Source organism: Crocodylus siamensis, chromosome 12 (genome assembly GCF_052110815.1).
Source record: "Crocodylus siamensis isolate JL-2025a chromosome 12, ASM5211081v1, whole genome shotgun sequence".
Taxonomy (NCBI): Eukaryota; Metazoa; Chordata; order Crocodylia; family Crocodylidae; genus Crocodylus; species Crocodylus siamensis.
The window spans coordinates 46,707,940-46,725,167 of NC_143406.1; the positions used below are offsets into that span (position 1 = coordinate 46,707,940).

At 49.8% G+C, this 17,228-nt stretch overlaps 1 protein-coding gene and 1 long non-coding RNA gene across 4 annotated transcripts in view; one reads left to right on the forward strand and one right to left on the reverse strand.

The window, feature by feature from the left end:
- The window catches only part of CACNA1H (calcium voltage-gated channel subunit alpha1 H), a 189,303-nt gene that overhangs the window by 142,252 nt on the left and 29,823 nt on the right, over nucleotides 1–17,228 (reverse strand). For all 3 annotated transcript variants that reach the window (XM_090024755.1, XM_090024756.1, XM_090024754.1), the window contains exon 5: nucleotides 9,461–9,776. In XM_090024755.1, the coding sequence (XP_089880881.1) occupies nucleotides 9,461–9,776 (316 nt within the window). The remainder of the gene's footprint in view (nucleotides 1–9,460; nucleotides 9,777–17,228) is intronic.
- Nucleotides 11,397–14,392, forward strand: LOC149855104 (uncharacterized). The gene is made up of 2 exons (XR_016438722.1): nucleotides 11,397–11,531; nucleotides 13,091–14,392. It is a non-coding gene; the product is annotated as an uncharacterized LOC149855104 (long non-coding RNA).

Here is a 17,228-nt window from a genome sequence, read left to right on the forward strand (position 1 = left end):
GCACAAAGGACTCTTGGATTCTCTCGCATGTGTTTATAGCAGATTATTGGCACTGCAGCCTTGGCACCTTTTGCCTTTGACAGGGATGGGGTGATGCCGTTTCAATCCCAGCACGTGAGAACGGCCAGGCAAGGGGAAGGGATGTTTTAAATCAGTACTAGCAGGGGCTTTGATGGGGTTGGCGGGTGCCTCTCAAATCAAAGGACAGCGACAGCCTTGACAACAAAGCCAACAAAATCCCCACCCAAGCCACTGATTTGGGGAGGTGACAAGTCTGCCCCACCTGGGTTCTGAATCCTCTGGGCTGATCCATGTAAATACACTGCCCCAAATGCTACCTACCCATACTATCGTAGCAAATTCAGGTTGAAGGGACCTCAGGAGGTCGCATCTAGTCCAACCCCCTGCTCCAAGCAGGACCAGCCCCAACTATATCATCCCAGCCAAGGCTTTGTCTACCCGGGTCTTCAAAACCTTCAAGGATGGAGACTGCAGGACGGCTCATTTGCAAACCCGAGCTGAATTGCATCCCTTGCTCTCCCCCTAATCAGGGCTTGGAGGACAATTAATTCTTCAGACTGCGGGACCACATGAACCATCCCAGGAGCTTTCTAGACAAGGTGGAGGGAAGGAGGCACGTCTCCACTTGAAAACAGCGTGGGGATTTCAGGAGGGGGAATGTAACATCAGACTCTGGCTCGGAAAAGAGGCCTTGGCTGCCTTCTGCTGTCGCACTTGCTTGGGCCCCGTGCCAGCGTGCTGGGAGCGTGCCTGAAGTAGCTAGCTGGCTCAGTGAGAAAGGCAGCAGCCACGCAGCAGAGAAATGCACCCTGGGCAGCTGGCTGAAGAGGAGAAAAGCTCCCCCCTGCCCCGAACTCTACAGGCCAGCGGTCCTCGCCCCGGCTGCAGTCCACAACCCGAGTCCTCCATGTCAGGAGGAGCAGGATTTGGCAGCGCATGGGCCTTCATTGCATTCAGCTCCTGACATCCGTTGCTTTCTGTTCTGGCTGGGCTTCATCAAGAGATGGAGGCACTTTATCCTACAGACATCCATGGCAGGGAGTGTAGCTTCATGGGTCAGCGCAGGCACCGGGTGACCGGGCTTTGAGGTCCCACTCTGTACGGCGCTGCTGGCTCGCCTCGGGACCTAGCAAGTGACTTACTGCTTGATTTGCAAAGGTCCAATGCTGTCTACGCTCCCTGGAAGCTGAGAGTCAAAATCATGTCATTAAGTCTTCCCAGGCCTCGGTTTCCCCCAGGCATAACATGGCTATAACAACACCTACCCCACAAGGCGCACGTGGTGGCTCATTTCATGATTGCACAGTGCTTGGAGATGGCTTCTAGTTGGTCTAATAACAGGTATCACCTTTGAACCAAGAGTTTTAGACATGAAAGGTTATACGAGAAGGGGCCAAGTTGCCTGATTTTCCCTTACCCAGTAGCAGCCTTAGGGGAGAGCAAACTGGGCCCCACACTCTAGGGGACCCAATTTTTTGGGGGTGTGAAGTTTTTGCAAGGAAGTGGTTCTAAGTATTTGCATTTTAACACTCAACTATTTATCTAATTCCCCCAAAGACTATTAAAAAGATCCACGATGCAACTGTGGTGGGGTAACAGTGAGTACACACTTCTAAGGGGCCCCGGACGACTCTCCTGGCCAGGGCCCCAACAACCCTAAGGCCACCACTGCCTTTGCCCTTCAAACCGATTTCCCCCCTGCCTGGGTATTTCATTCAGGGTGGTCTCCTCCGCACAGGAACGAATGGGGTGCAGCCAGCATCCCATTTTTATCCTCTCCACCCAGGTTTCTTTTGCAACGTGCGTTTGCCCGAGCGGGGCGATATTTATGGGCCGCGTTCATCGTTCCCACCTTTCTTGCCGTAACGTGTGCTGGCTGCGGCGTGGCCAGACGCAGTGAAAAGTTCCCCGTCTAGGCGAGCTATCAAGATAACACCGAGAACCCTTGTCGCTGCTGACAGCTCCTTTAATACCACTCAGTATTGGAGGCATTTTTCTCTGGGAAGGTGATTCTGCTTTTCCTTTCATGGGCATTCATGTCACGCGGCTCGCTTGCCAAAGCTGCCTTCAGCTCTCTTGAACACAACCATGCTTTATGCTGACAGCAGCATGGGGGCTGCTGTTGTATAAAACAGCCTCCCCGGAGACTTCCCTCTCTGCAGCCTTCTGATGAGGGGCCAGAGATGTGTTGCTTATAAGACTTGATTAACTTGTCAGCCGCGACGTGTTTTGAGCGCAACGGCTTGTGGAAGCAACTTGCAATTTGGTTTTTTTTGTTTTTTTTTCAAATGGGCATGAAACCAAAACGCTCACAAAGTTTGAGGGCTGCATCCAAAACCTTATCGTTTGATTTATTTTCCTGAAGCCTTTCAACCAGGAGGATCCTTAAGTGGAACGTGCACTTCTCCCAGGTCTGAAATGCAGCCACTTCTGGGGTGGAACATAACAAGTAGAGAGCTCAGGAGCTGCAAAGGGGCACATCCAAAGTCAGATACAAGAGAGAATGAACAGCTTCCCGGCTCCCTTTCCTAACTGCTAGACAGCTCTCCCTTCCTATATAGAACTACATTTCTATAACATACGTTCAAAGTTTACCCAGGGATTGCCAGACACATGGGAACAAGCTGTCCCATACGCTCTGTTCTTGCTTCCTATTAGGATCAGTGTCACTTGAACAAATGCCTGGTTAATTTAGTGCCGGGTGTATTGCGGATCTTGCCTATATATGTCATGACCAGGGATCCTGGTTTTCTCTGATTTAAAAAAATCCCCAATTTTTGGTTAAATAAAAATAAACCCAAATCCACATTTTTCTGTGATTTAAATGAAACACCAATAATATATATATATTCACACACACACATATATACATACATACATATATGTGTGTGTGTGTATAGATTCCTTGATTAAGATGAAACATCATACATATACACACACACATAAATATATATACACACACACATACATATATCTCTATCTATCTATCTATATACACACACAGATACACATACATACATATATACTCACATAATATACACACACACATATATGCGCGCACACACACACACACATAAGATGTTTTGTTTTAAATCAAGGGAAATGTAGATCTGGCATTACTTTTTTTATAACTGAAAATTGGGGATTTTTTCCAAATCAGAGAAAACCAGGATCCCTGGTCATGATGGAAAACAAAAGGACACCAGTAACTGTTTCGATGTTTCAAACCCACCTCCATCGCCCTTCCTTTCCCTGCACGGTAACTCTTAGCTACGCTCCAACTTTAGCTCGGGCCCTTCTGTACTGTAATTTCTGGTTTCGAAGGTGGCAGTGTTTGGGTTGCCTGGTGAAATGGTGTCAGTAATTCAGATTAAATTAGGCTTTGGTTAGGTGCGTAATTCATCATTTGTAGCATGACAACAATACCCATAATTACTGCTCTTATTGTTGCTCGTGAAATTCATGTGCAATAAAGGGATCTTAATATCATGCCAAACCTCACAGTTAATTTAGGTTCCATCTCCTTTCATTTATTCTGTAATAAGATAATTAGTTCACATAATTCGTCATTGAACGTGCCTTCGTAACAAATACATACATGAATTAGCCTATTACACAACAAATGAAGGGAATCAAAACATGAATCATTTTGCAGGATTACATAAGGAATTATTATCCTCTCCTGCACACATGGATGTGGCCATGGTCGTTAGTATTTCCTTAATGATTTTATTATCTGGGGCTCCTGGCTGCAGCCTCTGCCTTACAGCTCTGCCTGGGATGGAGCATTGTTTTCACTTTGTTAGGGAGACTCCAGCGCCATGTGCCAAGTAACTTCCAAGCCTGCAATTAATACCAGATGGCCAAAAAAAGGCAAAAAAAAAAAAAAATCCACCCAACACTGCTGCCTAAAGCGAGGCACCTGGATCCATATTTAGGCAGCTTAATAGGGGGCTTGGCTTTCGGAGGTGCTGCTGGGCTGTTCACCGGGCTGTCTGACTTCAAAGGGAGCTGTGAGCACTCCTCACATCAGGAAGTCGGGCTTCACGAAGGGGGTGTTGTGCCTACAAGCGGGTTTGTGCTTCTAGGCTTCGGCAGCCCCATCGGAAAGCGGTGCTCCGGGAGGGAGAAGAGCCGGGGCCCATCACACCGACTAGGCGGTCTCATGCATGGACTGATGGACCGCAAACTTTTTTATGCGACACGTAATGCATTTCACGATGTATAAATGGAGTTTGGAAGCCCAATTTTTAACTCTTAAAATTCAACCTTAACTTATACGCTGTATCACCATCCCCGGGAAGCGGTGCTCAGCTGGCGTGGCTGGGCTCGGCGCTTGGCAGCGCTGCTCACAGCAGACGGGGCCAGGCCCGGGGCCTGGGGGCCTGGCGCCGCTCGCAGGGGATGGGGTCAGGCTCGGCTGGCGCGGCCCCATCCCCTGCGAGCAGCTCTGCCTGGGCTGTGCCTTGGCTTCATCTGTGGCGAGCGGCACTGTTGAGTGCTGAGCCCGGCACCGCTCCTCGGGTGCCCGGCCCACAGGCACCAGTATAAGTCGACCCCATATTTCTGATCCCAAAAGTTACGTCACCTTATATACACAAAAGTTAGGTCACCTTATATATATAAAAATTCCTAACTTTTGGGATCAGAAAAATGGGGTCGATTTAGACACTGTGTTGACATATAGGCTGAGAAATCCTGTAGCTAGCTTGTTACCCCAGGAGGCTGTAGAGGCAGGCCGGGTAAAAAACGGACTAGGACAATTCACGGGTGATAGATGATAGATTCACGGATGATAATGTATTAATGACTATTAAACAGAACAGCCCGGGACGTACCCTCTGGCACCTCCAAACCGATGATGGGAAATGCCAGATCACTCCAGATATGCCTCATTCATAGGGTCTCCTTCTAAAGCTGGGCTCAGCAAACTATGTCCCGGGGGCCAGGTCTGGCCCACGGACACGGGGCTTCGGCAGCAGTCGCTGTCCCGTGCTGCCACGGTGGGACGCTCTCCTTGTAACGTGGAGGCGGTGGCTGGGTCCTAGCGCTCGTCTCGGACCTAAAACACTTGCTGACGACTGCTCTGACCCTCCCGCCCCTGCCACTGCTGCAGACACAGTACTGGGCCTTGGGCTGACCTGTATGGCACTGCTTATGGTCTTATGACCAGCCTGCAGTAGGGCTTCCCGGTAATGCAATTCCCACAACGCTGAAATCTTCCGTGGAAAACCACTAGACCGACCGTATCACTCGCAACCATTTCTTCAAGTGTCCAGGGGTTCAACCCCGACAATGCAGCCACCCCTAGGACGCAGCACAGCAGCTTTGCAACCTTCGACTACGCAGCTTAGAATAATAAAGGAGTCCAAGACCCCAAAGGAGTCTTGTCAAGCTGGAGACCTCCTGTATGCTTCTTGCCAAAAGCACCACGGGGTGATTACTGGCCAGAACGGATGAGGACCTTGGATCTGTCATATCCAAAAGACAACAAGTCTAGCCACAGCCTGACTCCTACCCCTTATCTGGAACAAAGAAGTCCAGATAGCCTCTGGACATCACCAACCAGACTTCCTGCCTGATTTCCTTGGAGGTCTCGTCTAAATGCTGACCTGGCCCACCCTGCTTAGCTTGTGAAATCTAATGAGAACGCAGCTCGATAGCTCTCGTTATTAAATGCTCTCTATTTCCCAGAAATTGTTCTTGCTCGGTACTTAATGCCTTTGGTAACACTTTATACTCCCCGTATTCTAGCATCGCTTTTCAGCCAAAGCCTTGACTCCTAAGCTACCCCTTTATCTGCCGTCATGCTCTCCATTTGTGAAAGCCAGCTATCAAAGCATTCGAGGGATGTGGACAGGAGAAGAGTGTCAGCTGGAAGTGCATTTTAGTATTCTGACGGCCCGAGCAGCATTATTAAAACTAAACACAAACCTCTCGGTATCTGAACGCGGGATGTCACAATGATCTATCTATTCAATACCAGACTTCGCTAGACCTCTGCCGTTCCCAGAGGACTCGCCGCAAACCTTGGAAGTGCTCTGCGCTAGGAAATGTTTTCTTCCTGGGACACATTTCTCCCGTGCATCTGGGCTAGCGTCTGCACGGGAAACAGGGTGGAACGCATGAATTGCGGTCCACCAAAAATTCCCCGGAGGTTAAAAGGCAGCACGGACTAGCATGGAGAATCTGCAGTGAATCCGTCCCCGTCCTTCCTCCGTAACGATGTCGCGGCCGAGCGGCGTAAGGCTCTGAGAGGTCATTCCGGCTCGGCCGAAGTGTAGACCCAACAGCAGAGAGAAGGATGCTGCCTAATGGGATGACATTCTCCGATCTGCCTACCAGCCTGATTTGTATTTCCCTTCTCCCATGCAGCGCACGCCGCCCATTAGGAATATTAAAAGAAAAAAAAAATCAACCAGGCTGCTCTTCTCTTGACACATTCAGGTACCCAAGTAGTTTGCAAAATGGAAAATAGTGGATGCCTGGGCCCCATCTGACCCATTCTGGATGGGTTTTTTTTTTTTTAGAGACACCAATACCAGCAGTAATGTAATTCAAGCCAGGACACGAGGCCAGCATTTGAGAGCCAACAAACTACATGCAGCAGGCTATTTTCTTTGGGAGCTAGGCTCCTTACTGCTCTCAGATTATAGAAGACTTTTTTCCCATCTATTTGAGTGGGTCTAATAAAAAGATATCAGATTTACCCAAAAGAACCCTGTCTGCCTACAAGAATAGACAGGGATGTTGAACAGGCAATCACATGGCTTAGAAATGCGAACAGGTAATTATTGGCAATTAACTAAATTAAAAGGGAATCAAATAGGAAAAGACAAATAAGCTAGACAGGAATGGAAAGGTGCTGATGAGAGGAACTGAAGGGCATAAGTGGGGGGGAGAGGAAGGACCAGATCATGTGATGAAACTCAAACTCTGCAATACAGCTCGCCAAGAGGGATCTAACACCAGTTCTCCATCCAGCCAGGCACACCTCTTCCCTCTTCAACAGCTCCTCATGTCATTCGCTAAGCCACGGCGTCCCACGCAGTTGCAAATGCAAATAAACCGCATACCCATCTTGTGGCATCTCCCTAAACCTCACCATGACATCACAAGATCGTATCACTGCAGCAATACATATGCATGAGCTCCCGTCCCCTGCACACCCGTATAATATATTATAATTAGCTATGCCCAACATGCTACCTCCAGTGATGGGGAACAAAACCGAGAAGTCAAGTCCTTAAGAAGAATGGAGATTTCCCTGCTACAGCTCTGGGGGCTTTTGGGCTAGGAGGTGAGAGCAACTTAGCTGCATGGGATTGTCTTATTAGGGAAAAGCGGGGCAGTCTTTTCGTGGGTGAGCTATCACGCAGCAACTAACACAAGATAAAAACCAAGTGGGGAAAAAGCAGTTTGTTGCTTTTATTGTTGGTTTCTGAAATTGGACCAATTTGATCTGGTGCAATTTTGCCCACGGACAGTCTTAAATCAGTTAGTGAGTGGGTCAAGGCCCGAGTGAAAGTCTGGTCTTTGCTCTGACCTGCTAAGTTGTATTGCAAATGCTCTGCTTTGTCCTGGTGAGGTTTTACTGCACAAGTTAAGGACACACCATGATACTCTATGACATGCTCCGGCTGGGCAGATGAGCCCTGGACATAAATCCTCCAAGAAGTCCTGGTTGCTGGCATCAGAAGCAATTCTGCTAGTCAGAAGGGATCAATCCCAGTTTAATTAGGGGACCGTCCATACTGGGGCACACAGGGAAAGTGAAGGCAAATCAACCGATGGTGTGAATTTAAATCCGATTAGTTAAACCGGATTAAATCTCGGTGCAGACAATCTTAAAGGAGCCTTCACCTGATGCAACTTCATTCAGTTTGGGATTTTCATTTTAGTTCTGACTAAGAGTCAGATAGTGCAACCAGCCCCTTTTATAAAGCAGTTCACTTTGCTTTCCTCATGTTCTCTGTGCAGACAAACCACAGGGAGGATTCTGAAATTGGACCAATTTGAGCTGGTGCAATTTTGCCCACGGACAGTCTTAAATCAGTTTACAGTCTTTTTTTTCCCCCCCTGTAAGTTGGCCTCGTACCTGTAAGCCAGGTAAACTCGATCCATATGTCCAGAAACAATGCTGTACTGGTTTAAGTGAAGCCAATGCACCTTGTGGACACAGAAAAGCCCTTTGCTCCTCCTGCACCTTTAACACAGGTCTGGTGGAAAAAACATCATCCAGATCCTAACCTTATTCATCAGGCTCATCGTCTTTTGGACCTATCCTCACTGAAACTCATGCCAGAAAGGCAATTGATTTCTCATTTATGGAGAGAAGCATGTGCCAATACAACTAAATCAGCACAGGTGCTAATTTGGAATAAGAGCACCTATGCACAGCCTTGTTCTGAAACAGCCAAAGGTAGGGATTGCAAGTGAAAACTGATTTATAGACCATTGCTGTGTAGGTTGTTTCTGAGAAATAATGGCCTTATGACCATACATATGACTTCAGAGCACTGATTCTCAACTGTGATGCTGCGGCGTGCCTTGAACTCCTTTCAGGGGTTGCCACACAATGAAGTAGGCAATCAGTATTCATAAGATAAACCCAGAGACTGCAAAAAAAGGAAAACAGTCTGACCTGGTTGTGGTCTTTCTGAGTTTTTTACAATAAAAGAATTGCTCTATTATTTTTTTTTGTAGTCAACAAATGAGTAATAGCTATAAGGGGCATTTTCCAAGGGGGACCTGGGGTCTAAAGAGGATGAGGACCACTGCTCCGAGCTAGAAAGGGCTTGATTGTCTGCTCTACACTCGCAGCCTTTTACCTGATGTGAAGTGGATGAAGAGCACTTCAGGCCGGGGCAGAGGACTGCAGACGGGGCAGGATGATGGGAAATCAGGCCCAGCCTCTGAACATGCAGCTTCCCATAGATATTAGAGCCAGAAGGTCATCTGAGCTCATGTGTTATGACCCCCCCTGCCCTCCCCACCCTGTAATTTGGAGATTGAGCCCTTATCCTGTGGCTGAGAGGGAGCATATGTTTCTGACTGACGTCCCGTCAAGCGATGAAGAGCCTGCCAAACTATTCCAGTGGTAAATGACCCCAAGCCCTCAAAAACGCATGCTTTGCATCCAGCTTTGGCTTCCAGCCACTGTATCACATAACACCTCTGTTTGCTAGATTAAAAAAACCAAAAAAACAACCCTCTACAATCGGAAACCTACTCCTCTTTCTTAAAATGCACTGAAAAAAAAAATGGCATCATTTGCCTCTTTCCAAATAGCAGACGGGTTAGTCTTTGGTTCATTTACTTGATGGGCCCCCTCTATTTACCGACTGCAGGCTATTGCAGGCAAAATCTATTTTGCAGCTAAAACATCTGCTGAAAACCCTCCAAGCAACAAGGAAAGAAAACTGTTGGAAAATCCTACCTGAAAAATAGCTATCCAGGCATAGCCAATATTATCAAAATTAATAGCTCCATTATGTGGGTTCACATCCCCTGCCATGCATACGTTGTAATATTGGTTCCAGTTTATGCAGGCATTTCTGTTGCTGAAATCTGGGTTATACAAATTTGGGGTGTAGGGGTCCATGCTCAAGGTGCACTCCACTTTGAGATGCTTCAAGTTTGGGATATTGGAGCATTTCTGCATGCCGTTATCCCGATGGGACGAGCAGATGAATGGATTATCCTCTCCGTCGTCCGGCTGATAATACGGATGCAGGAAAGTTAGGTTATATGTCCTAGAGGGAAAGAAAAGAAATGGGAGAGAGAATCAGTCTCCTTACTTGTCCTTTGCTTCAATAGCAGGAGGGGCGATGCCTTGCTCGATCCGAGCGCAAGGTGTTATTTAGCTCAGGGTTGGGGGCATATCTAATAGGGGCAACGTGGGAGTAGAGGGACGCCACCTGAAGTGAACTGCTCTGAACGGAGAAGACGTACACTGGGGAAAAGGAGCAGGGGTGGGTACAATGCAGAATGAAAAAAAAAAAATCCCTCCTCATGCTCACCAAGTATTTCCAAGTTCCTAGATGCCTATATTGGTTTTATCCCACTCCCTGCAAAGTCAGTAGGAGCTTTGCTACTGATTTATTCTTCCCAAGGATGTTTCGGCCGACGGCAAAGAGCATTCGCTGGGGGGGCGGTCTGGCCAACTGTGCAATTTTTTTCTCAGGGGAAAGGCTGGGAGCTGTATTGCTTGCAGGGTTTAGAGGCCAAATGGGAAAAACTATGGGAAACGGAGCCCAGGGAAGACCTAGGACCCCGCTGCGTCATTTCCTTCCCCAGCTTTTTACGGACGGATTTGAAAAGACAGCGCTAATACCTAGGGCCCAGCCTGCAAATAACCTGGTCGCACCAATAGTCTGGCTTGTGATTTCTTATCATTTGCAGGATCAGGGCAAAGAGCAGGGAAATCCTTAGGCATCCTGGCTCACAGCGGTGGGACTCTTAGGAATCTGCTCTGAAAACCTGAGGAGCGGGCAGATCCCAAATTCCTGCCCAGGACAGGAAACCAGCACGCTGGAGATTTTCATCTCAGCCCGTCCATATCCAGCCACACACAGAGCTTTTCTTGGGTCCGAGACAAAAAAAATGCACATCGATTGCATTCAGATTTCTTAAAACTGGGAGGAAAAATCTGTAACTCCTACTTTCTGCGAATTGCGAAATCTCTGCTGTTACCTTCTTGGCGGCTGCCTTCCCATTCGCTGTCACTTTTGTGGCTATTCTGCTGAAAATACTCACATTTTTTGTATCTGTCCTATAGGTCTCAATCATCCTCCCAAAACCTGAGGCTACAAACCCGTTATTGCCTTTCTGGCTGCCCTCCCCTTTTGCCCAGCCCTCCTTTTTCAAACATGGCAGTGCTCATTGAAGTGCCTAAGTCCTTTTGACTGGGTTTCTGCCACAGGGCCTTGCACAGACAACCAGCATCACACGTCTGCCACTTCAGACTGACCCCTGGACCTGCTGGGGTCTTATCTGCCACCCAGAAGGGCTTGAAATGTGGCCAGAAGTGCTTGGAGTGTCTCTCATTTCATGAGCAACGAGGAGGGACAGGGAGATCCCATAGGGCCAAACACTACAGAGAGAAAGCCTGACTTAAAACATCTCTTTTACGGTTCTTAAAAAAGCAGAGGAAAATGCTGGCAACAGAGGAAAGTTTTGGGCACCAATTTAGCATGCACGCTGCCCATTCAATGAGACTGATTTCCACTGTGTTAGTGGGTGTTGTACCATTCCCCCAGTGGGACCGGATCTGGTCCTCAACCAGTTACACCGCTCGTACCTTAAAGCTGAAATCATCTCCGTGCCTCAGTTGGGTCCAGCCCTCTTTCCACCATATCCCACCCCCCCAGCTCCAGGATTTCTACAGCTACGGTTTATCGGACATGATCAGCCGGACATGGTATCCTAATAGTCCCCGATCCTCCCCCATCCATCAGCTCCATTCCTGGAAATGTTGTCTGGGGTCAGAGGGCAGGAAGGCATTAAGGGTAAGCCTGATTATAATTATTCATTGGCAGTGGCAGGGAGGGTTGCTATGAGCAAGGATTAACAGCGTTACAGGAACCCAGTCGTCTGCAGTTTGCAAACAAAGCAGGCCGTGGATATATCGCAGCTGCTGAGCACATATCAGAAGAGGACGAATGCTTGTAGATTGGCATATTTACCTTTGCACAGTCAACTGAGTTAAAAAAAAAAAAAAAAAAAAAAAAGGCTGAATGCAAATGGGCTTAATGCTAATGAGTCACTGTAAAAATGCCCAAATCACTTAGGCTGGCTTTTGTTTCAGCTGGGAGACCCGCTCCTTTTTGCAATTTGAAGACCAGTGGACAGGGTAGACTGCCCTTCCCCAGAATATAAGAATTTACCGGATCAGACCGTAAGTCTGATCCAGTCTCCTATTTTGCACAATTTTGCCTGGTCTCCTATGTTGCACTGTGGCAGTGAGGATTTCAGGTATTTGGGGGCCATCCAAAAAAGATTAAGCCCCGTCTCCAGGGTTGCACGGTGCAAGTGAGGCTGTCAGGTTTTTGGGGGCTGTTCAAAGAAGGTAAGTCCGAGCAGACAAGTCAGAGGAGTGGAAGTCTGAGTCTAGCACCTTGGAGCTGGGAAGCCCAATCTCCAACGGGGTCCATTTTTGGGTCCTCACACAGGTCTTCTGCAGAAGCTCCTCCGATCTAGGAGCCGAAATAGCACTTGCAGCATTGCCAGTGTAGCCTGGGAGCCCGGCCGGATCTACGTACAGGGCAAACCTGGAGCTCCAGTATCTGGGCCTGCTGTATTTCCCTCGGGCCAGCCAGGGTTGCAGCACATGGGAGTGTGGCCACACGCCGGCGCGTGGCAAATGTCATGCTGTGCAAAGCTGCCCATAAAGCAACAACCTCCTGATCCTCTTCCTGGATGGCTATGAGTTACCCAGATTATTATGTGTGGGGGGTGGGAAGGCCTCGGGCACCAAGCATGGCTCCCCTGGTATCTCAGAGGCCCGGATAAGACATCCTTGTCCAGCCATCCGGATCCACAGTCTTTTGCCCCAATTACACCAGGACACGATGTCCAGCGGATCCCGGCAGGATCTGGAGGATGCCTCCGAAGCAGCCTCGTTAGTTCACAGCTTGGAAGATGGGGTGGACGTGGCACTAAGGCTCCCCAAGCCCCAGGCCCCCAAGCTGCCTGGCCACCCCATCCCGATCCGCAGCCCGGCCCAGACCGGCGCGTAGCGCTCGAGCTCGATGGCTTGAATGCTTCCGACAAACAGGATTTCCCCCTTCCCATGCATCCCTTCGTTGTGAGAGAAGCGGCTTGGGCTTTTTTCCTTGCAAACTCGGCACCGAGATGCTCCCGGCAGGCACGGGGAAGGTCAAGCACGGGCACGGAGTGGGGGGATTGCTTTTCATGCCTCGGAGTTATCACCCGAGAAGCCTTGCCCACAGCTGCCTGGCTTTAATGACATGCCTAATCCTCACTGCTCTCCCATGATGACTGGCTGCAGATGGGACGCCCGCTCAACTGCCCGCTAGTCTGTGCTTTTGATTTTTTTGTTTCCTAGGCGTTTAAACTGAGCATTTAAATCAGCGGCTGACACTGAAGGATGAACAGCACCGGCCACAGCTGGGGACAGCAGCAAGCCTGGCTGTGTCTTCATGCCTTTCCTGACCTGCTCTCTCGATGAGCCTCATGTCTGATCCGTATCCTCCCTGCTATTCCCTAGCTGTCATAAAACCCCCCTTCCCCTGGCATCCCTTTCCCCCAGCTCGGCCAAAGTCTCATCATTTTTGACATGCCCACCCATTCAGTCTATCATGTCCAGCCCCACCTCAAGTTTCTCTGCTCCTTTCCTCAACCTGGCTCTCACAGCAGGAAGCCACAGCAGAGACACAATTCACCATCTCCTCTTGAAATGCCACGCTGCTCCCTTCTCCTTCAGGTCTTCCTGTGCAAGGCATCAGCAGTCTTGCAAGGAGGCAAGGGTTAGGCTTGCTATAAGCTGGGCGGTGTTCACCAGTGGGTACCAGAGGATGAGGCATCCACGCATCATGGAGAGGAGGAACCCTGTCGGAGGTGGAGGACATGGCCTCTGAAAATCCAGGCCCATGCTTTTTTGCCCTCAATAGCATCAGAGATGAAATTAGGTCAGCCCTACCTTGCTACTTATCTCCAGCTTGCAAATCTAGGGCTGATTATTATTATGCATCCTATTAATAATGCTTGTCTCATGCTACAATGTCATCTCAGTACGTCATCAGCCCCAGTTTGCCAGATTTCTTTCCTCAAGTCACGGTGTTAGGACGGTCCATTTGTTCGAGAGTTGTCAACACAGCCGTAGTGTTTTGCTGCAGCTGCATGACACGTACTCAGCACGCACTGCTCCAACAGCAAGTGAAGACCTACCATGCACTGATATAAAACCCTGAGGTTATAGCGGTTACAACGTCTGGTTGATGATGTGGCATTTCCCCGCCTTGCAGGAACAACATCAATGAGGTGGCAGCTGACAGCAGTTCAGAAACCAAATCCCGGATCCAAATGTTCTGACGCCGCTCCATCTCCAGAAGCTGATTGCAGAAATGAGTGAACTAGCAGATGAGCATAGCCAGCGCAGCCTTCTTGAAGCTCTTTTGGAGTCCTCTCCAAGAACGAAGAGCACCTCAAAGTGCAGAATGAACTTCAGACAAATCCTGTTTCTGCTGAAAAGTAATTTGGCTTTTCAAAAAAAAATAAAAGAAATAAATCCATCCTTTGGCACGTCCCTGGGAAGATCAAGCTGAGCTTTAACAAGGAGAGCCCCAGTCACTGGATGCCTGAGATGCTTTTTGTTGTTACACAAGGAAAATAAAAGCCATTACTGGGAGCGGTCTGCTGCTCTCCGATCTGACTTAATTGCTCGGAGATGCTGTTTATGGTTCTGGGAGGGCAGGATAAGAGAACTTCAATTCAATGCCAGCTCCCTAGTCTTTTCTTTCTGGAGCAGGGCAACTGGGTCATGGGACCTTTCCTGACATTTGTCCAGCACCAGTGTAGGCCCATAGGCCAGGCACCAGCATTTTACTACTGGCAGTGGAGTCAGGTTTAATGCATATAGAGCCCTGGGGTGGACTCCATATGCTCTGTACCACATACATGAGGGTCGAAGGTCCAGCCTGAACTCAAGCGACCCTATGGGAACTGGTGTGCCTTCACCCTGCTAATAGCACACAAGCAAGGGATGTGGTTAGCATCACATCCAGCTGCCTTTGACTCTCTGGTCTAAATGACGAGGTACCCATTTCACAGCTGGGTCAGTTAGGAGCAGTCTGTAGAGCTAGGCCTAATCCCACCCCTTGGGGTCTATAGCAAGATACGCTACCTGCTCTGCCACCACAGTCCACGTGTGATCACAGCTGCTAGGTAATCAGTTAACCCCCCCCCCCCCCCCCCCCCACATAATCAACCAGAAAGGGAAAAAAAAACCCTAATCAACCAAAAGGACTGCCCCCCCCAACAAAGCAGTACTTGGATAGGATGCAGGTTGGTAACTCTTCAGTGCAGGGGCTATGATGTGAATTGTTTCTGTGAGGTGCCCCCTGAGCTCCTGGGTGCTTGCTAATAATAAATGAACGATGTATTTCTAATCAGCGCTGCCCTGCTTTCAAGCTGAGCCCTTACACAAGCCTTGATTTAAGCCTTTTGACACAAAAATGCCACTCTGCAACTGCCCGTCAGAGATGCAGGGGAGTGCGAGTGGTAGGATGGGCTGCGGACAGTGTCCATCATGAATTTTTGGGCCCCTTCCCCACCCCGATCAGTAATGATTTGTAACCTCACATCTAGCCCCAGGAATAGGGAAGCACAGTGAGTCAAAGCAATTATTGGCTAATCACTGGTGAATGCATCTATCCCCAGGTGCCCCTGCCCACGCATGCTGTTCGCCCGGCTCTATCTAGACAGAAGCACGCAGCTTTCCTCCCTCCGTCAGTCACTGCTGCCGCCCACCTGCAATCCCCGCTGCCTCTGCAGGGAGCCCCTTCCTCCCGTCCTCAGCTCCCCGCCAGCCCGACTTACCGTGCCTGGGGAAGGGGAGGTCGAGGTCGGGTGGACTGAACAACAGACTGATCAGAGGACCACTGTGAGGCTATTTCTAGGATATTATCAGTGACCGGGCCGTTTTCTTTGTGGGATTCCCAGGTGCAATGGAGGAAAACCTCTCTGATGAAATGCACTCGGGAAAAGGCTGCCCCAAGGGTTTGGATCCACCTCTTGTGGCCTGTCCCTACCCCAGGTTGGGGACTGATCAGCACCATTCGCCGGCAGATCATAATGCAAATGAAAGGAGATGAGTTGGAGGCAGAGTAGGGCAAGGACAGGATTATTATCCTTGTGCCACACACGGGGAAACTGAGGCATGATTTCTTGCGGCAGGCCAGCTTTGACGGCCTTGCAGAGCACCGAGCTCCCGAGCATCGCTCCTGCAGATAAATCCCAGCTTTAAAAAAGTGGCTCTTCGCTGGCCAAGCTGCAGCAGCCCTCACACCCCCGGGAAGGCTGCATGGTTTAGTACTTAAAACACAAAACAGGACAGTCCCAGCTCATTCCCTGAGCCTCGGTTCCTGGCTGCTTGATTCAGCTACGCCGGCTTTCTAGAGTCCAATTTCAATAAATCAAGCTGGAGAACTAATCCCAAAGCAGCAATGCTGCCACCGAACCTGGATTTCAGAGCTGAAGGTGCCCAGGGAAAATAAATTAGCTGGTATTTATCAGGACTGGAAAAAAGCCTGGTTGGGGGCAGGGAGGGGAGAGTCTTCCCAAGGGAGCTGGCAAACTCTTCCTTTACAGGAGGGCAAGACATGGCCTCTGCACCGCTTTCCATCTCTTGCCACCTCACAAAATGCCTTATAACTAACCCCCAAAGCCTGGTGTCTTGCAGACCGGCCTGAATTCCTCCCAGCAGCCTCATCTACCTCTTGTCAAGAAGGAAATTTCCATGCTGAGAAAACAGGCTGCGTGTACGGCACGAATGCTGCCGCTGTTATGTGAGCAAATGCGACTGTTGCTGGGGTGGGGCTGGGGAGGGGGGGAGGCCTTGTCCTGACACATCTGGTGCATCGCTGAGGGCCTGGGGGAGGAGGAGGAACATGCCAGGAGAAACGTTACCTGCGGCATATCAGCAGGCACAGCCGCGCCGTCTGCGCTGCGGCCTCGCTGGAACCGTCGGTGCAGGGAAGCACCTCACACCCGCTGCAGGTTGCGTGGGTGGCAGCCGCGGGGGCCGTTAGATCCTGCGCCAATTATCTCTTCGGCTCCGGTGCGGAGCGGCCCCGTGCCGAAGGCAACGGGAGCTGCCTGTGTTTACCGGGAAGTCGGTACAACAAATTGGTGCTCGGGGAGGGAGGATGCCGCGGGGCTCCTTTGCAACCACGAAGGGGCTGGCAGCTGAACCCGCCACAGAGATGCTGCACATCGGGGAGGGTGGATGGCTGCAGCATCCGAGCCCCATTTGGGCTTCGGCATTAGTGCTGTTTGGACAATGAGACGGGCCTGTTACGGACGGTGGCTGCAGGCAAGGCCCTGGGTGCCGCGGAGCTGCGCGTTTGAATCCTGGGAGTGTCGATTCAGCCCTCCCCGGAAGACAGCAGCATAGGGCACTTTTCCATGGGATTGCAAACACGTCTACACAGGGGCTCCGCAGATGGCAGAGACATCTTCACAGA